At 45.0% G+C, this 24999-nt stretch overlaps 1 protein-coding gene across 2 annotated transcripts in view; it reads right to left on the bottom strand.

Moving 5' to 3' along the window:
• ADAMTS18 (ADAM metallopeptidase with thrombospondin type 1 motif 18) overlaps positions 1 to 24999 on the bottom strand; it is a 143640-nt gene that overhangs the window by 38424 nt on the left and 80217 nt on the right. For both annotated transcript variants that reach the window (XM_039226031.1, XM_039226021.1), the window contains 6 exons: positions 19991 to 20086; positions 15000 to 15148; positions 8678 to 8850; positions 4412 to 4542; positions 3246 to 3369; positions 2278 to 2522 (listed from right to left, as the gene is read on the bottom strand). In XM_039226031.1, the coding sequence (XP_039081962.1) occupies positions 2278 to 2522; positions 3246 to 3369; positions 4412 to 4542; positions 8678 to 8850; positions 15000 to 15148; positions 19991 to 20086 (918 nt within the window). The remainder of the gene's footprint in view (positions 1 to 2277; positions 2523 to 3245; positions 3370 to 4411; positions 4543 to 8677; positions 8851 to 14999; positions 15149 to 19990; positions 20087 to 24999) is intronic.

A 24999-nucleotide genomic window follows, 5' to 3' on the forward strand; every position in this document is an offset into this window, starting at 1 on the left:
TTCTTAGCTCCAGGCTGGTCTCCTGTTCAGTGACAATGTGTCAACTGTCTGGTTAATTTGATCAACACAGACGGCGACGTGGGTGGGGGTGGGGTGGGGGGGGAGTATTTTCAGGTTCCAGAGATGAAAGCAGGAAGGATCTCTGTCATTCTGCTTTGCCCTTCCCATCATTTCTTGCCTTCTTCTTTGTTGTGATCATTCGGCATATCATCTCTGTGTAATGGCAAACCTTAAGTCACAGGCGGAATTGTGAAAACCTCCTGGAAAGTTTCTGCGCTGATGAACAAAATCGGAGAGAGAACCAGCGGCAAAAAATGGTTGCTTGTCACAAGGCAGTAAAAAACCTATTTCTCACCGGGAATGATTTGCACTTTGTTCTGATCGCCTGTGGCAGGAGCGGTGAGAGGCACCTCGCCCCACTTCCGGACTTGGGTTGTTTCGCGGTCGCAGAACTCGGTTTGTGTACATTTGCTCAGAGATGGATCAAAGGCCTCTTGGCAAAACTAATGAAGCGTTGTTGCTCTAAAACTGATACCTTGAAAGCTAAATATACCTCTCTAAAGAAAACAGAACTTCCCTGAAGAGAAGGAAAAGAGGTTTCCTGCTCAGATGCTTGATGGAAATGAAACAGAACGCAGAACATCTAATGCAAACAAACAAACAAACAAACAAAAAAGGTCTGAAAAAATATCCCGAAGTCTTGAATCAGAGTTCCATTCCTATCCATTAGGGTTAATGAAAGTGTCATTTCAGGGACTGGCTCCATCGCCGAGCTCCCAAGCACCCTAACTTTATTCCACTTTGATGTGGACTTCCTGCTCTCATCTCTGAAATCAAAGAGTTGAGAGGGTTGGGAGACTATTTCCTAACTACAGCTTCTCTCCGAGTAGGTGATGTGAGATCTCTGAGGGACCTCCCACCACACAAATAGCGGTGACAGGACCGAGTATTTCAAATGACAAGATGATGGGAATTTAAATGAATTAGCACCACAGTCACCATCTAGAACCAAGGTGCAAACTCAAGCATCTAGTGGGGCCAGAAGTTCCCTGCTCTTGACAGATCTCCAAATCTCTATTTTTAATATTTATTTATTTATTTTTGAGAGAGAGGGTAGGGGAGGGAGATGGAAAGAGGCAGAGAGAGAGAGGGAGACAGAGAATCCCAAGCAGGTTCTGTGCTGTTAGTGCAGAGCAGGACACAGGGCTTGAACCCACAGAACCATGAGGTCATGATCTAGCTGAAATCAAGAGTCAGAAGCTTAAGTGACTGAGCCACACAGGCGCCCCCAAATCTCGATGTTTATAAGAAATCACCTGCAGGTACACTGGCTGATTGTTATCCGTTCATTGTTTTTCTCTCACCTGTAAGGAAACAACAGCCTTCCAAAGTAAGGTGGTTTGCTCTGATTAAAGCTTTCTTGCCAGGGCCGCCTGGATGGCTCAGTTGGTTAAGCGTCCGACTTCCACTCAGGTCATGATCTCACCGTTTGTGAGTTCAAGCCCCGCATTGGGCTCTGTGCTGATGACTCAGAGCCTAGAGCCCACTTCGGATTTGGTGTCTCCCTCTCTCTCTCTCTCTCTCTCTCTGCCCCTCCCCTGAACTCTCTCTCTCTCAAAAATAGACAAACATTAAAATTAGTTATAAAAAAAACCCCTTTCTTGGCATTCAAGGAAGAGTTCTTTCCACTTGATCATTCCACCTCCTAGGCCAGCGGATCGATGCAGTGAATAGGGGTGGGGGCTTATCCAAATGGCAGATATAGACAACATGGAATTATCTAAAGCACATTCCTACTATATTCCTTAAGATTCACGGTGGTCAAGTGCAATGCTGAGAAGCTGGCATTAAGAGTGAAAATCAGCATGGGGCGCCTGGGTGGCTTAGTCGGTTAAGCGTCCGACTTTCACTTAGGTCATGATCTCGCGGTTCGTGGGTTCCAGCCCCGTGTCGGGCTCTGTGCTGACTGCCAGCTCAGAGCCTGGAGCCTGTTTCAGTCTGTGACTCCCTCTCTCTCTGACCCTCCCCTGCTCACGCGGTCTCTCTCTCTCTCCTAGAAATAAATAAAACATTAAAAAAAAAAATCAAAAAAAAAAAGAGTGAAAATCAGTGCATTCTCTTGGAGACCCATCAGATTCTTAACCCCTTTGCCAAAATATCGAGTTGGCACTTTGCAAGTTAGGTTATTAGGAAACAGATCTGAGCTAGCTCAGAGCGAGGCCACTGCTGTCTACACGGCAAGAGGCACCGAGAATAGAACAAAGAGAAGGGGCTTACTTCAAAGACCAGCGTCTCGTTGGTGGGTCCTGGTGCATACAGGCGCTCCGGGTGGCCGAAGGCCCGCTGGTATTCAAACACCGTCCCCGCAAAGGAGAACTCCCCAGGCCAGTCCGCGCTCCAGCCCCCCGTGAGGTAATACTTCTGACTGAGGCTTCTGACGGCAAGGTAACTGGCAGAGGCCTGCAGCTCCTGGACCTCAATGCTCCGGGCCCCCGCCGGCACGGTGACTACAGGATAGTGTTCTAAACGGGAAGAACAAAACGCGCTGTTTGCCACATCGCACACTGGGGCAACGGGGCTCGCGCCGCCCAGACGTAGGGAGGCCCACTCTTCTACAGCAGGGCCATGGCATCACGAGCAGATGTCCATTCCGGTTCTACGAAGGGCCAACGATCGATGACGCCACTTTCCCAGGGTAAGGAACACTGGAGAGAAAGTGTATGCTCCTTCCCCAAGCACGTGCGTGTGGACGGGAGGGACGCTCCTCTCCTTTCCAGAGCCACCAAGGCCACCAAAAATCCAAGAACACCTTTTATTTTTCATGTACCTGGAAGAAACTCAGGGCCATGTGCCTGAGTAGCGATGTTTGGGACACAGGGCTCTGGATTTCACTTTACTCAAGATCTGTTTAGAGAACGGCTTCAAGTATGCATGGCACATTGTGAGGGCAGATCAGGACTCACATCCTGAACCGTAAGGCTCAAAACGAGTCCTTTGTTTAACAAAGGCATGTGGCACATGGGATGGACTGCCAAGGAGAAAGGCATCCGTGTGACACGTCTCTGGGTAGGACGTGTTGGAATCCCTCACCCTGAGAAACCACCCCTTATCCGCTGCCCTTGCCAGGTGTCCAAGCCATGGTCGCTGCACGTCAGGCGAGCTGGTCAACGGCTCGACCACCCCCAGCCTGACTCAAACTTGCTCAGCGGCAAAGCCTGAGCAACGGAACAGCAGGCATCTCTTACCATTTGCCTTGTGCTGGTTGAGGTACAGGCCTTTATAAAACTTGCAGGTTGAATTATCCCCTTTGCAAACACCACACGCGTCCAGAACGGCTTTGGAGCCCAGTTCATGATCGCATCCCACTGGCTGTGCCAAAAATAAATAAATCAAGTGAGGAAAATCAAGGATCAGAAAAGCCGTTGGGTAATAATAACCAAGAGGTACATACGTGGGTCCCTGTATTTTTTTTTTAAGAAAATGAGAAACCTAGTACAACTTTAGGGTTAAAAGCAGAGTCTCAGGTTTGACTGGGGGTTCAAATCCTTCCTCTGCCTTTACCAGAGGTGGGACTTGGGAAGTTCTAGAACTCATCGAAAGCTTGCTGAGGCTCTTCATCTGGAAAACTAGAATAAAACGTCACTGCTGCTACTAATGGCAAATGAGCTCTGCTGCTGAAACATGACCATGCTGGGCATGACCCCCCACCTCCCACTCAATCCTCTCAAAGAACACCCCCCCCCACGACACACACACACACACACACACACACACACACACACACACACACGGGCTCCCAACAGAATTAAAAGGAAGACTAATTGGGGAGCCGGGATGGGAGGGCTCAGTCGGTCGAGCATCTGACTTTGGCTCAGGTCATGATCTCACGGTCCGTAAGTTCAAGCCCCGGGTTGGGCTCTGTGCTGACAGCTCAGAGCCTGAAGCCTGCTTTGGATTCTGTGTCTCCCCCCATCTCTCCGCCCTCCATTGCTCATACTCTGTCTCTGTCTCTCAATAATAAATGAACATTCAAAAAAAGACTAATTGGCAGTAAATAGTAGTACTATTCCACAACACATCTGTGGTACTCTAACCACATAACGAATGTACTTAGCAGATGGGCTGCAAGTTTACTACTATTATTTATATTTTTGCAACTACTGTGCATAGTAGGGAATGTCATCGTCTCCATGGCGTACACGTGGGGACAGAGTGAAGAGGCAGTAACTAAGAATGTCCGATGGGGTCTTGCAGAAAGTAAGTCCTCAGTCCCGATTTGCCAACACTGCCTTTGTCCCCACGCCGCCTCTTCTCCAGACACAGAATCTCTGGTACCACTCCTCACAGTATGCGTTTGATAGGAGGAAACACAAGCGTGACCACACATCCCAGTGCAGAAATGTTCTCTTACTTCACAGATCCCATCGATGCAAACGTCGCGCTTGTTTGGGGAGCAAGGAGTTCCGTCTTTCACCTTGCCAGACATTGCAAAAAAAAATTCAAAGTTCTCAGCCTTGCAGTACAGTTTGCATCGATCTGCCTCTAGAAGCAAAGAGATCAGGACAGGACATGATCAGTAAGACATCGGAGAAAAAGGACACGATGACCAAAAGGGTGAATTAAATGTATTTAGAAAGCAATCATGCCTGCAATGGGACACGTTACAGTTTGTATGTGGGTGTGAGTGTACATGCATAAATCTACGTAAATGTGGCTTTTAAAAACTTGAGTCCCATTTAGAATTCATGTAAAACTGCTTTAACACACAACAATTTTATTTTTCTAATCCTTAGTCATAGCCACAACATACATGATTGGTGGGTTGTACAGCTACTCTCATCGGTTAGCAAATATTTCAGGCTTTCTAGGACTTAGGGTCTGCTATTGACAATATAAAAATGGAGGTGTGTTTCTGTGTTCAAATAAAACTTTATTTAAAAAAGAAAAACAGGTCAGATTTGTCCCGCAGGCCATAGTTTGCTGACCTTAAGACATGGATTGCTTTAGATATTTATTCAGTTAAGAGAAAAACGTTTAGGCACTTTGGGGAACCAAAATAAAAGGGCATATGGTTCATGTTTATAAAACATACAGAGAACAATCATGTCATAAAAAGGAAGAGGAAACGAACTAAACCTAAAGGCCAAAAAATGTAGCTTTTATTGACCATAAAGTGCCTGAGAAGTTTCTGGTATCACAGGCAAAAAGAAAAAAAAAAATGACTGTGTTTCTATAGAGTTCTTGTTATCAGAAAGAAGTTACGCCAATTTCCCAAATACAAATCGTTCTTGGCCAGCGATGCCCGATGACATTTCTCACAGGAGACTGTGCGTGGGCGACACCACACAACAGCCCTGACAACAGCCGCACAACAAACGTGTCAACAGTTTGCAAAGAGCTGTGCTTCAGAGAGCCTCTCAGGAACAGACAGAGTCAAAACTTCAATGTGAAAGAAGTTAGATTTTTATGATCCAGATATGCAGATGTGTGGGTGGACTAAAAGTTTCTCTTTTGCCTAGAAATTTCTTCTTTAAGTTGTATTTTAAAGTTTATGTATTTTGAGAGGGAGGAAGTGAGAGAGAGAGACAGCATGCATGCACATGCGAGCGGGGGAGGGGCAGAGATAGAGCGGGAGAGAGCATCCCAGGCAGGTTCCAATTTGTCCGCGCAGAGCCCACGGAGGGGCTCGATCTCACGAGCCGTGAGATCACGACCTGAGCCAAAACCAAGAGGTGGGTGCTTAACCGACTGAGCCACCCAGACGTCCCTAGAAATTTCTTTTAATCCCCTTATTAAATACCTCCTAAGTTTTGCATAGGAGATTATGGATGACATATCTATACCCTTTCTTTTCTCCATTATGTCCAGGAATTAACAAACTCTGGAAAGTTCCGTATCCCCACCCCCTCCCCCGGAAAAACTCCTAGGCAAGTTTCTGAACTGGTCTATTGGAAACAGGGCAGAGGAAAAAGTCTCACTACTGTAAGACAAAGACTGCCTGCATTTACTACGAGTCTTCCCTTGTTCTTCCCAAACTGCTGAAATGGTCACAAGACCTTTAAATCATGGTTGGTCTTTCCTGACTCCAAGCAAATATCAGAACGAGAAGAGGGAGAGACAAAACGGCCTTCAGTTTTCTGTCTCCTGTGCTGGGCTGTGAGATCTCCAGGCCAGGTCTCTTTTTAACTCAATGTTGGCCCCCCTGCACCTAGCGGGATGGCTCCCACGCAATAAATGCTCACTAAACATCTGTTGAGTGGATGGCATGCTCCCTCCTTATTAAGGGCAATTCGATTAGTGAAAAGCTTTGAAACCAAAAAATATTTTGGTAAATATACAGGTTACGTTTATTTGTTTGGGGAACCTGGGTGGCTCAGTCAGTTAAGCATCCAACTCTCAATTTCAGCTCAGGTCATGATCTCACAGTCTGTGAGTTCAATCCCCGCATCAGGCTCTGTGCTCTCAGCGTGGAGCCTGTTTGGGATGCATTCTCTCTCTCTCTCTCTCTCTCTCTCTCAAAATAAATAAATGTACAAAAAAAATTATCTGGTTAACTTTCTCCTCAGGTACTCAACACAGGACCTATGCAAAGAGTGATAACAAAACACATTCATTCCCTAAACACTGAATTTGAATAAAAGGTGTGCTGCGGGAAAGACCAAGGAATATCCAAGCAGACAAAGCAAAGAACAGAAGGGGAAGTGAAAGGAGAAGACAATCTGGGAGAAAGCCATATGTGAGAAACGGGGAAGTGTGGGAGCGTACAACCAAGAGAAAATAAATCTTCAAATGCTGGACTTGAGAGCACGTGAATGCATTCTACCTAAGTGTCCCCGGGACCCTGCGTGCAGAGCCCTCCGTAGCTGGTCACTCAGTCCTTGGTAGGGTGCCTCCAGTGAAGGAGGGCCTACTCCTCACACAGGGGAGACGCATCCATTATGGCTAGTTGATATTTATGACTTCACTCATTCATCCTGAAAGTTACAAGTTTGTGCCAAGTGCTTTTCTCAGAGGCTGGAGACAGAAGCTTGCTCAAAACGGACCAAGGCTTCATCCCCCGGAACGTAAACTCTTGTGGGAAGAAAGGTAATGAATAAGCGATTATGTAATAGAAACTCATGCACAGATAAGAGCTATGAAGAATCCAGCGGGTTAAGGATTCAGAGGATGCCATGAAGGCAGGATAATGTGGGCAGGCTGGCAAGGGAGGCCTTGGCGGGGGGGTGGGGGGGGGAGTCGGGTACTAGGTCTAGGAAGTTCGTAGCCCTTGACTTAATCCTGTTCCCTGCAGCGATTTCAAATACATCTAAATCCCCTTCTAGTTATCATCTCTGAATTTTTGTAAGTAACCAGTTACTTTTTTCTTTCCCCTTGGCAAGTCTCCAAATTATTCCATTGGAGAATTCTTTTTCAAATGAACGTATTCCCAGCTTTATCACTGCAGGCCAAGAGAAAATGAAACGGCCCTCAGACAAGCCAACTTTGCAAGCACACGTTTGTTCCATAAAACAAGAAAGAGGCATGCCATTGAGTGTAGCTTTCAAAAGCTGTTTAAAACGCATTAATAAATGCTGTACATGTCTCTCAGCGCAATTTAAAACACTGGAAATAACCACGAATGCTGAGTTTCTATTTTTGAAAAACGCATATCGGTTGCCCAGAGCTTCCTTCCGAGACACAGAGCTCAGAATTTTCACATCTGTCTCCACCTTTGCTTTTTGGACAAACGGTCATGACCTGGGAGCAGAGAAGTGCCCTGCGAAGGTCGAGCTGGTGCCGAGCACAGCGCCACTACCCTCTCCTTTGCTTTGTTACGTGTTGTGTGTTGTCTCTAACTCTTCTGGCTTCTCAACTGTAACTGACCACACAGGTTCAACGAGCTCTGGCACAGCTACATCCCTCTGGTTCATTCCCCACAAACTGTCCCTAAATTCAGGGTTCTCCCACTCTGCATGGGTGCCCTGGGGGTCAGGGGTATCCCTTCTCAAGGGAGGACGGCTCAATTTTGATAAAGCAAGTGAATGGAAGTAATAGAAAGCAAATAACCAGAACGGTGACAGCTTAGTCTGCGGGTATCACAGAGAGCGCATTACATTTGTATAACAAAGATAAACGTTTTGATACGTAGGTAAAATAGACACAATATAAAAAGTAAAATACAAGCCATAACTTTAAGTACTAAAAACCCTCTGAACCAGACCCGAGAATAGAGACAATTTTAAATTTGTGTGTGTGTGTGTGTGTGTGTGTGTGTGTGTGTGTAATACCCCGCAAATAGGCCTTCCCAAGCGTGCAATCATCCAACTTGTCAGTTGCCGCATATGGTGTCTCTATGAGGCATATATGATTTCATGAGTTTTTGGTCTGGACAATTCATACCAATTTCAATTAACCTCCCTGGGAGACTTAACTGCTGACATGTCAAAGGTAAGTTTAGAAACGTAAGTACATTCCAAATACACGAACCCTTTGGCTTGCAGATGTGGGGGACAGGGGTGTCCTGTGAAGAAAAAGGTAGGGGAAAAATGAACAAAACTCAGGGAAGTGAATGGAAACCTGGGCCAGGACAGGCCTCGGGGATGACGGAAACAATGGGCAGCGATCTCTCCTGTGGGTTCACTCACATTACTGTCCACAGAGAGACATACTGGTCGGCGGGTTATAGAGACCAAATTACCTTCCACCTTTGTGTAGGGTTTCCACTGGTAGAACCATCCACGGAAAGGTTTGCTATTATACTCTGCACACTGCTGGGCTCGGAAATCCAAGCTGGTTTCATTGCAAGGGTTAATATTGCACAGTTGATATATACGGCTGGAACCTGGACAGAACTTGCCGCCATACTGAGGCCTAAAAATAAAATTAAAGCACTTTAGTACTAGAGCTCACTCTTCGTCACAGCGGTAATATAAGGAGGGACAATCGAGATGAACATTGTCATAAGCTATGCAATGCCTATGGTCTATTACAAGAATGGAAATAATGTAATACACAACATGCCATGTCCCTTCATGTATCCATGGCGGGCACAGCCCATCAATCAGGGATTTCCCTTTCTTTTCTCTCTTTCCTCAAGATAGGCCTTGGGTAGGCACTACCAGTGCTCACCAACTGGAGCCTCCAAATTAGATAAAACTTATTTGCCCTCTCTGATCCAAGTTTTACATTCTGGCAATTTCCTTAAAGAGTGATGAAGGCATCTTCTTGACACGCATCGTCTCGCCTGTGTTAGGGACATTTGTAAATGCACCTAACATGTTCTTATTAACGTAGGTACGCGTCTGTGCGCTACACTCACAAACACACCCCCTGCCCCACGTGGGCATCAAAGCTCTTCCCAGGTAGACCAGACCTACTTTCCAGCTCTCCTCCCATTTCTGAACACACTCAGCTTTCTACAGGGTGCCATCCACCTGCTGCCACGTAGGAGGGTGGGACACGGAAGAGGAAGTGTGGAAAGCCCCATCACCATGCTCTCCAATCCAGCTGTGTCAGTATTCGAGCTCGTATTCTGATTATTGCCTGACTCATCTATGTTTTATTCTAGCTGATCCTAAACCGTGAACAAAAATTCCCTTGTTCTCATCTGCATAATCCCTTTTTAACTTTGTAGGTGGCCTCCTCCTCTCCTGCCAAACACAATGAGAAATGGATTTCCAGAGTAGGGAATCCCATTAGAACATAAATAATTATGATCTAATGGCGGGCTCTTTAAGATCTTGGTAGGCAGACAGCAAAAACCAGAAGGCAAGGTAAAGAAAAAAAAGAACAGAAACTGAGCTGAAAATTACCAATAACGTCTTAACCAGCTTCTTCCAGGCATGAAGCAATTGCTCCTTCTCTTTTCCACCTTTTTGTAGTTTTCTCCCAAGGCTAAAACCCAACTATGGACCATCTCACATAAAAGCCCAATGCAAACATGTAACATGAAAGAAGGCTCCAGGTTAATAAATTCATGTGATTAAAATTCCTTGTCTCTTTAGGAAGCACAAGAATGCTATAAAACACCCCTGGATTTGCTTCAGCGTATTTTATCCAGTCCTCGTGTAAGCGCCTGCTAAAATGGATTCAACAGAAACGGGAAGCGTCACGCCGCCAGAATGAGATCGTTTCGCTCTTTCAAAACATTCTGGGGCAACTACTTAAACATTCAGCAGTCACTGTGCTCGACCAAGTCCCTGAAGACTTCTTAAATCATTATCTAAAAAGCACTTACAAAAACCCTTAATGGGCCGCATGTTCCTGGTCATCTTCACAAGGCATACTTAAAACTTTCTTAGCTGAAGACTTTCTGAGGTTTTTACAAATAACCTTTATTTAGATGACTCAGTCTCAATGAAGTGGAAGGGGACCCCATGTGTTACTTTTTCAATTTGAAAACTGGTCCGCAGAAAAGATCTCAAAACCTCCACAGCGATCCCTCATTCTGTAGATGAAGTGAAAAACAGCGGAGAAGGCTCCTCAAACTTGCTGAGTGAAGATCACACAGCCAGCAGAGAGGGAGGGCAGCTAAGCCTCCTATCTTCAACTCCCCAGGATTTGTTTCCTGCTCCACTCCACCTGCATTTAACGGAGTTAGGCAATAATAGAGGCCAGCGTGGAAGAGGAAGACAGTCATGCACCATGGTTAGGAAGTTGGCCTTTTATAATGAGGCAGATCTGAGTTTAAATAGTCTCTGCCTCTTCCTAGCTCATCTTTAGGCAATTCTGTTTAAGCTTCTAACCTGTAAAATGGGGGCACTTGTGATGATTAATGGAGATAATGTTTGCAAATAATATATATATATATATATATATATAATATATGTATATACATGCAACGGAATACTATTCAGCCATGAAAAACAATGAAATCTTGCCATTTGCAATGACATGGATGGAGCTAGGGAATATTATGCTAAGCGAAATGAGTCAAAGAAAGACAAATACCGTATGATCTCACTCATGTGGAATTTAAGAAACAAAACAAACAATCATGGGGGGGAAAGAGAGAGAAAGGCAAACCAAGAATCAGACTCAACTCTAGAAAATAAACTGATGGTTACCAAGGGGAAGGGGAGGTGGAAGGATGTATGAAATGGGGGATAGGGATTAAAGAGTATGCTTATCATGAATAAAATACAATAAAATGATAAAAAAACAAAACCCCACAAAGCTCACAAAATAAGTGAGATACAACCTTCAAATAAAAAAAAAAAAAAAAAAGAATTTAGGACTGAGTTAGGGCAGGGTCAGCACACATGAATCCTAACTAGTTTCAAATGCTTTCCGCCTTTAATGACTGGCAAGAATTTGCACTCAGGACATCCTCAAACACAGGTACATTTTTCTGCAGCTGTAAACAGAAGCGTGAGGAGAAGTTAACAGAAAATTCTACCATGACATCCCTTGGTGTTCTAAGATGAAAAACGAAAACATAAACAGTCAGAAAACAAAGGTCTGGGAACGTGATTCTGTCCTTACATCAGACCATTATAAAAGATACTCATATTTACTTCTGCATAATATATCATGTCCTGACTGCACATGTTTGTAATATTGGCCGGCTGATCAGTGGAATCAGCAGAGGAGCTCTGTTAATAAACACAGCCAGACAGACTGACTCACTCCTGGGTCCCCAGACTCTCTCAGTAAGAATATATGATGGGGCAGGGGGTACCTGGCTGGCTCGGCCGGTTGAGTTTCTGACTTCAGCTCAGGTTGTGATCTCATGGTTCATGAGTTTGAGCCCCACATCAGGCTCACTGCTGTCAGCACAGAGCCAGCTTCAGATCTTCTGTTCTCTGCTCTCTCTGCCCCTCTCCGCCCCCCTCAAAAATAAATAAAAACATCAAAAAAAATATCATGGGGGAAAGCAAGAAATAATTATTTTTAAAGCACAGTTGGTGATTCTAATAATCACCTGAGCCTGGAAATCACTGGTTGGAAAATGGGCCAGAGATTTGATTCAATTATTATTCTAGAACTATGACTCTCTGGTGGCATACTGTTGTCAAATGGTGTTGCATTTTAGGAAAGTTCTAGAATACCTCAGCATGTTTAATTTTCACTACTCTAATTTTTGCTATTTTCTTGAACAGACTTTCTAGAAATTCTACTAGGCTCTTTTAGAGTATAATAATTGAATAGTCAGAGAACCGGGAAAAAAAGTCAGGGGATTAAAACTGTGGGCTCTTGGTCTGACTCTATCACATCCGGCTTGGTGACTCGGGGAAAGACGGCTGTCCTGGCGCCCTCCATCTCCCCTGGTTACTCATTTATCAAATAACTGGATTAGACAACAGGTTGCAACTCATGAATCTATTCTAGTTGGATGGAGAAATGTTTGGAGAAGGTTCCTGAGGCATTGTAGGGCTCGGTCCCCGCCCCAGGCATGGGAAAAAGAAGAAGGGCCATATGTGTGTGGTACCGGTTATTCCAGAACCAGATAACCTTTATACACTTTTGGAGCTGAAAAGCTGGATAAATCTGTGAATCAGCCAGGAATAATTCATTTTTATGAAACAAAATAAGTTCTGGGAAAACCATCATTATGTGAAACAAAGGCTCCTACTTCTTCTCACAGGAGAAAATGAAATTGCTTAGGCTGAGGGATGGGAACAGACCAAATGTATAATAAACCAAAGCAAAGGAGAAATCAGTAATTTAAAATGGAGGGGAACCCCCCCTCCCCCCCCCACCACCAATTTTACTACAACAAGGTGAAATGAGAACAGAGAACAACTAATTCAATTGCCTCGGGACAGTCGCTCTTGTACTTGTTTTATTTGCGATGCATAATTAAAGCAAACAGTATCCTGAGGAGCCTTCATCTTGTTTAAAATGATAAACCACCACCAAATGGAACTACATTAGTGATTCTTTTATTAGGCATTTCTAAAATTACAATATGATATTTCTCTGAACAATGAGCCATTATAATGAGAGTTCTCAATCCCACAGATATGAGAGAGGTTTTAATTTAAACCTCAAGGGTGTCATTCATGCACTTTACCAGCAAAGCTATTAAATTAGGTAATCTGTTTCTTTCTTGGGAAAATACCGAGGCTGTAAAGTGTTGTGATGTATGAAAACCAGATCCATGAAATAGGCTGAAAAAATGAAAAGCAATAGAATGATTCTAAGAATTCTATCCAAGGTATGGGCTACATTCAAAGTCCGAGGAGGGTGGTTTTCATAATCTGGTATAAGCTGTAAATGCATCCGAAGCTTGTCTACCATCACACCTAGTTGCCAGGTCTTAAATAAGCCAGTGAGTTTCGAATGGGGATGGCTGTGCCCTCTACATGACATCTGTCCCTTCTAGTCCCTGGAGACATTTTTGGTTATCACAGGGTTGTCTGGGAGGGGAAGTCATCCTACCGACATCTGGTAGAGTCCAGGGCAGGATGCCTAACCACCTGCCGAGTACTGAGTACTGGATTTTCCAGTCTAAAATGTAAACAGAGTCGAAGTTGAAAAATTCTATATTTGCCGCTATCCCAAAGAGCGTCTAGCAAACCATGGTCAAGGTGTCTTCCGACCCTCTCTTATATTTTGGAAGAAACTGGCCTCTTGATCCAGCGCAAACTGCTAACTCAGAGGAAATGCCAGGTCTCTTTAAAATTTCCCTTTTGCTCCAGTTTCATTATTTATTTTCATTCTCAACCTACCAAAGAGTTACACGACGCTTATAACGTGCCAGGCCCTTGGTAAAAACGCTTTACAAGTAGTAGCTCAGCTGACGTAGGCCCTCTCATTTTCCCCATTTTACCAGGGAGGAATCTAGAGCAGAGACAGTAAGCTGTCTATGGCCACACAGCTGGAAAGACCCAGGGCCAGGAGGCAAACCCAGGGTCCTGGGATTAGGAGCCTGTGTTCTTGACCTTCAGGCTAGCCACCACTCAAACGGTGCTGTAAAGTGAAATCTCCATTTTCCAAGGACCCATTCTACCACATTCTCAAAATTCAGTTTCACCAGTAAGGCCTCTCTCCCCGTCCCCTTGCTTTTGAGGACTCACACTCTGTTACCCTGTGCTCCTAATGAATTTAGGATGAAGGCGGTAAAAGCTACACGGACCCTGGATCCTTTTGCTGGATACCCACTGGATGCTCCCCAGTACGTCAGGCGTTCTACAGACCCAGTTCTAAACCCCCCACCCCCAAACCTTCAGAGGTAGATAGTATTATCTCCACTTTATACACAAGCCTAAGCTCAGAGTTCAAGTGATCTTCCCAAAGTCACACAGTTAATAAGCAACAGACCCAGGATTTGCAGTCTGAGCTCTTGCTCTCAAACCCGGGCTCTCTCTACATCACTGTGCCAATCAGGAAATGTACATCTCACACACGTTTCACATGGGAATTAGAGCGGATAAAAGGAACCTAAAACCGCCTTTTCAAAGAACACAGACGGCGGTTCAGAATCCCAGGGAGGGTACCCGCAGGGGACTAAGGACCAATCTCAGGCCACGGCCGTTGTGATCAACCCTCATGGGCTCTGTTTTAAGAAAATTGAACTTGTAGTCAATATCTTAACAATTGGGAAATTTCACACACATGTTTTTGGACTTCTGGTTTCTCTTGAAAAGTCAGGCAGATCTGTCAACACGTGTTGATGTACATTCCTGCGAGGCAAAAAGCAGCATACTTTTCCCAGTTCATCTGTTTGAGACACACACACATTCTGCTGGCCAAGCTTCTCTGGTCTACATCACAGGCATTTATTTGATCGTGTGACTGTGTGGCTCTAATTTAGATTCAGAAAGTAGCTCAGACTATAGAGCTGAGTCTCTGATCGTCGTATTCTCACACAGAGTAGCTCCTTTGCTGTTGTTAAGTTTCTGACCACTTCACCCCCCTCTGCCCAGTGCATGGAGCCTCGAATGCAAACAGCAAAATCCTAGTTGATTGCTATTAACCAGAGGGAAGAAAACACTTTCAAACAGTACGTTAAGCAAAACAAGACAGAAACACTACACTCTTGCCTTACAAATACTAACTCTCTGTGGCGGCCTTACTTGGGGTTATTGCAGTGTCTCTCTCGATAGTTGACTCCGCCGCCACAAGTTCGGGAGCACTCTGACCACTTCGACCAGGCGGACCACTGGCCATGGACGGGCCGCGGCCCGTGATCCCCAAACTTTACGCACTGGCCTTGCCGACACCACTGTGAAAAGAACGTGTGACATGTTTCCCATCAGAATCCACCTGGGAAAAGGCGAGGAGGTGCAGACACCTGCTCATGAACAGGAAAAACAAGCATGTGGGCAAAGGGGAGTGCGCAGGACACCTCGGCAGCATTTCTTTGCCGGCCGCGCTTCCTGAACACCCAGTCACTCTGCATTTACTGCATGCGTCCTAAAAGGCTGACATCTAGCGAAGAGGCATCTGTCGCCAGCGGGCCGAGTAGCACATGCTTTTGAACTGTCGAGGTGATGTTCAGATAAGATTCCACCCGATGGCCAAGGGAGCGGGCGCAGGCTCAAGGACAAGGGCGCCTCCCCCCCACCCCGACCTTTGACACGAGGCTGGTTACAGAACAACGTAATGCGGATCATTCACTCAAGGAGAACCGGTTTTTTAGGCGCTAACACAGAATTTATCATTCTGATTACTCATCACAAAACCAGACCTTTTTGTTTATCAAGCCATCCCTACAGAGCACCTCTTATGAAAGAGACTAGCTCTCTGTCCAGGCAAGTTGTGCTTTTAGATAACGCCCTTCAACCTTATGGCCGTATGAAGGTACCTCCTCCTCTAGACCCTCTGAGGCTCTGAACTCTCTGAGTGTCTTTTATGAATTAGCTCTGGGTCTTTGATTTGCCAACACTCTGATCAAGCCAGGGGTAGAACTGTTTTCTGTGCTAACCTTTCCATTTATTTTCCTTTGTGATGCATTCCAGGCTTTGCTGGTCATCTGTGCCCTTGGGGATTGCTTTAGCCCCTCGTAGTGGTTTTATGCTTGTGGTGCTTTTATTATGAGCAAGTTCTGCATGACTTAGTGTAACTGCACACTTTCCTGAAAGCCTCTGCAATGAGACCCAGCGGGTTGAGGTTTGGACCAGGTTCTGCTGAAGAGTGAGGGTTCAGTTGCAGAATTACGGGGAAGTTGTTTGACTTTCCCATCTTTGCTTTTCCCCTGTGACACATTTGGCCTCTTGGCTGTTTATTGTGTTGCTAGCGCACTTTGCCTGGGTCAAGATATCGCTTCCTTTCTGCAATTCTTGCCTCGTGCTGATTAATTCTTGGTGTTTTTAATTTGTCTTTCCCCCCGATCAATTGCCATTTCACAGTCTGCATGAAATCATAGAACGCTGCTGAGAACTTTTAGGGGGAAAGCAATTGGTCAGCAGAGGACCGCGTCTGCTGTAAGCAGGGATCAGAATCCTACCTCCTGGGAATCCCCCAGGGCCAGGACTCTCCCGGCTGAGCCCAGTGGCTCAGACAAAATAACAACAGCCCGCAACAACAAGAGAAGCAGCTCTAGTTTATGAAGGTGCTTCTAGGTGCCAGAAATGGTGCATGAACGGGGAGAGGACTTCCCATGCAGGATCTAATAGAATCCTCCCAAAGTGCTACAGAGTTAGTAACTATTTCTGGATGAGAGAAGCGTAGCAATGAAATACGAACACAGCTACCCAGGTGGCCGCACCATGGAGAATGAGACTCCATTTAAACTCCATAACCAAAGCTCCTCAGCAGGATACGGATACTTCTCGCCTCAGAGGCAAATGGCCCACCAATATATCTTAACCCTGAACCCTGATTTCTTTTCTTAAATAAATATGGTGGTAAGATCCATTCCAAACCTTCAATTAATTTAACTTCATTTCACTATTTATCCTAGTATTGCCTTTGGTTGCTAACAGATTGTTTCCTTTGGCTTTTTCATTCTGTATAGAAATCAGGAATAAATTTATGAATACACACACGTGCGCACGCATGCACACATACCCTCTTCGGATCTAATTGTAGAGGTTTTTAGCAGAGTGTGCAGTTATGCTAAGTCATGCAGAGCTTGCTCATAAGATACCTTATACACACACATGAACACACACATGCATGATCCACATATATGTATAAAATTCTACATGTAAAATTTAGCTATCTATATCCGTATACTGATATGTACTTCTAATTTCAAATCGAATGGCCAGAACTGGGCAGACACCTTTCATGACAGACACTAAGCACAAGCCTTTCTTTCCTTGCACACAGACCGAGATAAAAGTATGTGGCTTTGCATATCCTCACACATTTACTGAAGATTCGTGGTACAAATCTCACTGAACGACCAGGGACTAGAGAAGGATTCAGTTGGGTTCCAGTTATAAAGGAACAAGTGAACAAAACATCGTGTAACTGTTACTCTGTAGGACACTTGAGGTAAAGCGTAAGACACAGCCCTGGCCTCACAGAGTTAATAGTTTTGTGAAGACTCAGTTTCATCCCCTGGTGAGGAAGAGTACCACGCACGTGGATGCAGTAGTAATCATAGTGGAGTGATGATGCATGGAGCACATAAAAATGCTTTCTGCGGTGGAGGCCCTTATAGTCGAGGGTGTTCCCCAAGTATTGAGAAGTGCAGTCTGGTCTTCTAAAATAATGATGGGGGAAGGGCATTAGGACATCTGTTTCCTAACTTCTGGCTCGATTTGCCTCCGGTGACAGTAACTAAAATCTAATCCAGGGGTAGTTTCATCCCCATGGAACTAGATCCCTGGTATATTTATGTAATAAAAACCTTAGGGGTGTCTGGGTGGCTCGGTTGGTTGAGCGTCCAGCTTCGGCTCAGGTCATGATCTTGCAGTTCATGAACTGGAGCCCTGCACTGGCTTCTGTGCTGACAGCTCAGAGCCTGGAGCCTGTGTCAGATTCTGCCTTTCCCTCTCTCTCTGCCCCTCCCCCACTCGTGTGTTCTGTCTCTCTTACTTTCAAAAATAAATAAACTTTAAAAACTTGACACTTACTTTCCTCATTTCTTATAGCCATCTTTTCTTGTGCATCCCTCTTACATTTAATGCTATTGTCTTCATAATCAAACTATACCCACTAATCCTTGAGGTACAAGTCCTAAATTTTGATGCTTTAAAAAATAAGACTGACTTCAGCAGTACTTGTATGTTCAACTAATTAGTTCATGGATTTGCCTTATACACCTAAAACACTCCATGCACATTTTCAATGAGAATCCTTGGAGTTTTCGAAGATGGGTACCTTTGATGAAAAGTTGCACATAATGCCTCCATTTTTAAAATGTTTATTTCCTGTAAACTCAAAGAGTTAAAAACAATGCATATCTTGTAAAAGATGCTGAATGACTTACTATCAGAAAGCATTCTCTGAGCATTAATTTTTGTGTGCCTGTACCTTTACCTTCATTGTTAATCTCTCATTGAAAGTCTCTCCCATCCAACTGAGGAACTTCCATTCAAATCCCTGAGTTTACCTTGGCGTACCCACTCTCTGTACTTCATCCCAAGTGCACACCTAATTCTGAGTATGGACAGTAACTAGGTGCCTAAAGAAGGTGTGTTTCAAAAGATGGTCAGAGTTATTGGCTTCTGCACAGGTCTCCCCACTAGACTGAGTTCTTGAAGACATAAAACTGAATTGTATTCATCTTTGGATCCCCAGAGCCTCCTGTCTCTGATATCTAGTAGTCAATAAATTATTGTGCAACTGAATTCACTTTAAATGACTGAGTCTTCTATACAGGCTCCTGCTGCCTCGGGAGAGGCCAGAAGCAGAGATCAAAGAACACGGAGCACCTTCATGCTCCCCTCGTTCATAGCTTCTTGGTTGTGATCTTTCAAAGGAATGCCCTAAATGTGGACCATTTACTGCTATGTAAAGTGCACCTCTCCCTGCAGACGTTAGTAGAAAAGGAGGGGAGGGGCGCCTGGGTGGCTTAGTCGGTTAAGCGTCCAACTTTCGCTTAGGTCATGATCTCGCGGTTCGTGGGTTCGAGCCCCGCGTCGGGCTCTGTGCTGACTGCCAGCTCAGAGCCTGGAGCCTGTTTCAGAGCCTGTGACTCCCTCTCTCTCTGACCTTCCCCTGCTCACGCTGTCTCTCTCTCTCTCCTAGAAATAAATAAAACATTAAAAAAAAAAAGAAAGAAAAGGAGGGGAAAAAACAGAAACTAATATATGAATGTTTGTCATTCAAAACACAGAAATTTCCCATTATCTCCCATGTTGGAGACGATTCTTTAGGTTGATGGCACATGCTGGCTCAGAATTTTCTGGTACACCCTAGACAGAGACACGGCTTTCCCTTTGTTAGGAATCTCTCTACGTGGGACACCTGGGTGGCTCAGTCAGTTGGGCATCTGACTTCGGCTCAGGTCATGATCTCACGGTTCGTGGGTTCGAGCCCCGCGTCGGGCTCTGTGCTAACAGCTAGCTCAGAGCCTGGAGCCTGTTTCGGATTCTGTGTCTCCCTATCTCTCTGACCCTTCCCTGCTCATGCTGTCTCTCTCTCTCTCAGAAATAAATAAAACATTAAATTTTTTTTTAATCTACTTAAAAAAAAAAAAAAAAGGAATCCCTCTACGTGATGGGACTCCACCAAGCACGTCAGAAGCTAAGTGACGGTTCCTGGGAATAAGCAGTAGAGGCCTTGTATCGAGGGGGAGTCCTTCCTTTGCTACTGACTGGGACATCTGCTCCTTGAAGCTTTTCTATACTGAATCAAGTTTAAAAGGCAAACAGCATCCGATGAAATCAACCAGCTCGCCGAAATAGAAATATTTCATCTAAAAATGGAAACCAAAGGCAAAAAGAAAAAAAAAAATCATTCTAAACACCTGAGCCAACTGGGTTACATTAGCACTGAGTTTTTATAAAAACTGCTTACATAATACTGATTAATTTAAAGAGAAGTCAAAAATGTATGCAGTAGCCAAGGTGTTCCATTCTGAGGTTACAGCACAAATAATTTGTACAATGGTTTATTTCTACATGTTATCATGTTTCCAGAATTAAAAACTAACAAGTATGCAGTTTACCATACTCAAGCCACAAACAGTCCCTTCCGCCGCGGGCATGAACTTGGTCTCACACCTGTGACCCACTCGGTGGCACCAAAGGGACTTGCAAATGTCCTGAAAGGAAAGAAGAAGCTGGTAAGGGTATTGATACAATAAAAATGAAAACATCCAAAGCCTTTTGTACACAATATTATATTTTGAGGCAGCTGGAATGGGACGTCATCCAAGAAACAGAAGCAAGTGACGTCGGTAGCGGCAATATGTTATAGCAAATGTACAAGCTGGACGTTTCTACACTGCCGACAGGTGCGTTTAGCAATGACAGGGGAGGTAATAATAGTTCATTTAGGGACCATTTGGCTTGAAATCAAGAGATCTGGTTTGTAATAACAACCACCACCACCACCAGTGAAACAGAAGAAACCAAGACTGGAATCAAGCACATTGGATTCAGATCCTTGCCCCGGAATCTGAGGTTCTGTGCCCTGGGGACATGTTATAGAAGTGTCTGAAGTGTGTTTCACTCAGCTGTGGAGATGGTGATGCAAGTATCTCTGGCCCCATAGGGTCGTGCTCAAGGGCAAATGATGCAAATGATCATCATCATCACCTTCCTCATCTTTAGAGTAATTTTCAAGAAGTTCAAGAATTCTCACACTAGACTGTGGAATAGCTTTAACTCTCATGTGAGAGTGTGGGAGGCAGACCCGCCCCCCCTCCCCCCCACAAATGACCCCATCCCTACCACTGGCACCTGTGACTGTGCATTTATGTAGCAAAGGAGAATTAAAGGTATAGATGCAGTTAGGGTTGTAGTTGACCTTGAGATGGGGAGACTATCTTTAATTTTCAGATGGGCCCAAGATAATCACAAGGACCCTTAAATATGGCAGAGGAAGACAGAAGAGAGCCAGAGAGAGGACAGCGTGAGGAGGACTAAGGTTCATGTGGCTGCTTTGAAGATGGAGGATGGGGCCGCTGAGCCAAGGGATCCAGGAGGCTTCTAGAAGGATCCAGGAGAAGGCAAGAAAATGGCTTCTCTTCTAGAGCTTTCAGGAGGGACACAAGCCTCCCAACACTTGATTTTAGCCCAGTGAAACTTATTTCATGTGTCCACCTCCAGAACTGTAAGAAAATAAATGTGTGTTGTTTTAAGTCACTAAGTTCACGGAAAGTAATCAGAGTGGCCATAGGAAACTAATACTAACACCATTTAGTGGTGCTCACTAAACTAATTTCCCACATAAACTAATTTAGAGGAGGGAGCTGAGCAAGCTATTGACATTTCAAAGCTGCCAAGTCACACAGCTGGTAAGTGGCAAAGGCTGGACTCAAACTGGCCTGATGCCAGCCAGGGGCCTTGACCACTGCTCTGGACTTGGATTTGCCATTAGTGGAAGTTGGAAGGCTCTCAACGTCTCTGGGCCTCAGTAACCTATCTATGAAATAAGGCAACCAAACCAGATTCCTTCCAGCTCACACAGCTAAAGTTGCTCTTCAGAATTATGTCATTCATAGATTGTCAAAATCATGAAATGTCAAAATGATTCCATTTTGTTTGCCACATCCTATTTACTAGGATAGAAGTGTGAACGCATACAATTTGGGGGAAATCATGAACCACCAGGGAGGAAACAGAATGACTTTTGTGGTCACTTGGTATAACCCTGAAAAGTCCATTAACCGGGCACCCAACTCCCCAAGCATTCTAGTTCATATAGATTTCACGGTTAGAAATTTGGCGAGAACATGCTTAGGCATTATTTCACACACACAAAAAGTTTTCCACAGAACCAAGAAAAGAAAGTGTAGGGAAACCAGAGATTTGTGGAGTGAGCCTGACCTCGTGGAGCAAAAAAAGTCCTTCCCCCCCAAAAGCGAAGGGAAGGGTGTTCAGGACTCTGCGTGGAAACGCCACTGCCAGCAGCCCCACGCACGCACCACACGTACCATTTTCAAATCTCAAGACAGCTCGTAAGATACAATATGTCAGCGTTTCCCACAGAAGAGGACCTGCTGCTGACATTAGTAGAAAGCATATGGCAGCCTTCCAACGAGTGAATCAGCTTCATCATCTCTGTGAGCCCTTACATGTGTCACCCCGGGCCTGAGGGAACAACTTAATGTGGAAAAAGAGTCTGTATCAAAATGGAGAAATAGGAGGTAACCATTGAAACAAAGCCACGGTTAGAGAGGCTTTCAGGATTAAACCATTCTCCTCCTTACAGCCAGCGGGAAGCCATAACCCGCACCCCTAGCCTATGCGGCCGCCGCCAAAATGACCTTGGGACAGAGCAAAGCAAAGGAGACCCAGATTCCACAGCCGACGCCAAGCCACAGGGCTAAGGGAAAGGGCCGCTGGAGAAGACCAGGAAAATGAGGCAAAACACAAAAACACAGGATTCCAGGATGAAATCAGACAGGCCGTATGAACATGTTATTTCTTTTGTGGTGAGGTACATAAGTCAAATGTAATTATAGCCAACTACATGCTCGGACGACCTTGAGAACCCTCTGAGAAAGCTCCCCTTCAAAGTAAACAGAAATGGGAGTTTGCACTCTTTTGCTCGCTCTTCCTTCTCTCCCCCTCCCCCCCCATATTCAACTAACTTTTCCTTATGTATAATTCCCTAGACTTAAGTCATAATTTAAGGGAGAAAGAATTACCAACAGAGACTACAAGGTCTCAGGCTGCCTGGATGTGATTCTTAAGAAGAGTCTCAATGCTACACAATTCCTCTGTCCTGTTGTTGCTGACCATGTTGTCCCGTTGTACTCTGAAGGCTGCCCCCTTCAAGCGAAACCTGTTGTGCTAAAACTGTTAGTGGTCTTTGCTGATCAAAGTCCACAAAGCATGTAACACCTCCAAAACAGAATTCCCCCTCGGTCCCCCCAAACCTGAGCCATGTCCAGCCTCTTCCAGCTCATGGTATGATCCCTTCCATATTTCTGATGACTCAAGCCCAAAGTCCTGGAGTCCTCCTTGACTCCTCTTTTTCTCCCAGATAAGTCAGCCACTCCTGCTCTCTTGAGGAGGGATGAGAAGGGGAGAGAGGCAAAATCCTCCACTTTATGGAAATGGGAGTGCTGAAGAAATGTTAGCTTTGATTACCACTGGAAGCCCAGTAAAGGATTCCTGGGTATCTGCCAACATGGCGGGTATACGCGAGGCCCTGCGATATCATCCATCCACTGGGGCAAGACACACCTAGTCAGTTATAATAAAGTATCACAAGTTTATGACTGTGACATACAGGGTGCAGATGGAGGCTGGGGGAAAGGAATGTTTCAATCTCTTTGGGGAAAATAGGAGGTAATGCTTGCCCTGAATCTTTGACAACAGTAAAAGACGATTAGGTATTTGTCACATGGGTGGCCATGTAGCGTTCTCGGGTGGGAGGCATGCGTATATACAAAGACTTGTAGCCATGAAAGCAGGAATGGGTTGAAAAAATATGACATCAACGTAGTCGGAACACAAGTCCGTGGGGGAAGTTAATAAAATTTGAAACCTGATGTAGTAACTTTATTAGTAGGTACCATTTACTGGTTACATTTAGACATAGATACTAGGAAGTTTCTCTTTATTTTCCATTCTTTCATCCCAAGGTCAAATTCTGTTTTTACATAATAGTTTTTAAAATTGAAGTGTAACAGGTGTGTAACACTATAGGTATTAGTTGTAGGTGTACAACATAATGATTCGATATTTGTACATATTACAAAAGACCGCTACGATAAGTCTATCTTTCCCTATAGATTTTCACAATTTTATTTTCTTGTGACGAGGACTGTCAAGATCGACTCTCTGGACAACTTTCATATATGCAAGATAACATTCACTATAGTCAACAGTGATGTACATTGAATCTCCAGGACTCACTCTCTAGAACTTTGTACCTTTTGACGACCTTTGTGCATTACAGCTGTCAGATTCTTGAAAGAAGAAATACACGCCCATCCAACTATATTTGACCTGTCTCTTCTTTCAAAGGAAATGTTGTCTGAGGTGATGAGCCTGAAAATATTCACTAGAATTCAAATACCTTCCCCATCATTTCTATTCTGCTCCAAACCCTCTCAGTGCATCTGTAAATGAACACTGACGGCCCCTCTGCTATGGGACAGTCACCGCTGGCTGCTGAGATCCAGAGTACAGGTTGCTCATTCCTAACTTAGTAAAATAAGCCACATTGGAAGCGCTGACCGGAGTCTCTTCCAGCGCCCGGAGCATTCTGGCAGACGGCACCTACTCCCTCGCTGTCAGTCAGCAGCTAGTAAGTGTTTAGTAACCAGAGGCCTGTTCTCCCCAGTTGCTGTGGAGGTGACCCTCCTTTAGGTCTGTCCAAATAATGCAGACCCACCGGCCAAACTCACCAGCTCATTTTCCTGAACACTTTGAGAGGGAACAGAGATCCAGCCTGACGTGCCGAAGACACAGACAGCTGGCAGTTGGGAGGGGAGGGAAGATGGGACAGGGCTGACAGCCGGCCAGCTGCAGGCCCAGACGGGGAAGCCGAGAAAACCCCGATTAGCTGTACGAAGGGAGGCGCCCACACAACTACCAGGGAAGAACAGTCTGTATCCTCACCTTACAGATGCGGACAGAAAGGCTGAGGGAGGTTAAGCCATTTGACCCGGGTTCTAGGACAGTTTTCAAGTCTCAGGTCCACCTAACTCCTAAAGCCAGAGGGTGTGTGTGTGTGTGTGTGTGTGTGTGTGTGTGTGTGTAAAACTGAAGACTGCCCAAGTCAGCAGTTCTCAGCCCTGAGCAAGCACCAGAGTCACACACAGCCCCTGTGCAGGCACATATTGCCGGGTCCGACCCCCCAAACTTCCGGATGCTCCAGGGCTGGAATGAGACGTGAACATCTGCATTTCTAACAAGTTCCAGGGGATGCTGATAATTGCATGGGTGTTTCCAAAGACACCTGAGTTTTTTGGGCTTTGTTTTTTCGGTGCTTCTAACTCACGCAAAACTGCCTTTCCAGGCAGCATAAAGGTTTTTAAAAAGGCAGTGGGAAGAA

Source organism: Hyaena hyaena, unplaced genomic scaffold, assembly GCF_003009895.1.
Source record: "Hyaena hyaena isolate Hyena2069 unplaced genomic scaffold, ASM300989v1 scaffold_1, whole genome shotgun sequence".
Classification (NCBI taxonomy): domain Eukaryota; kingdom Metazoa; phylum Chordata; class Mammalia; order Carnivora; family Hyaenidae; genus Hyaena; species Hyaena hyaena.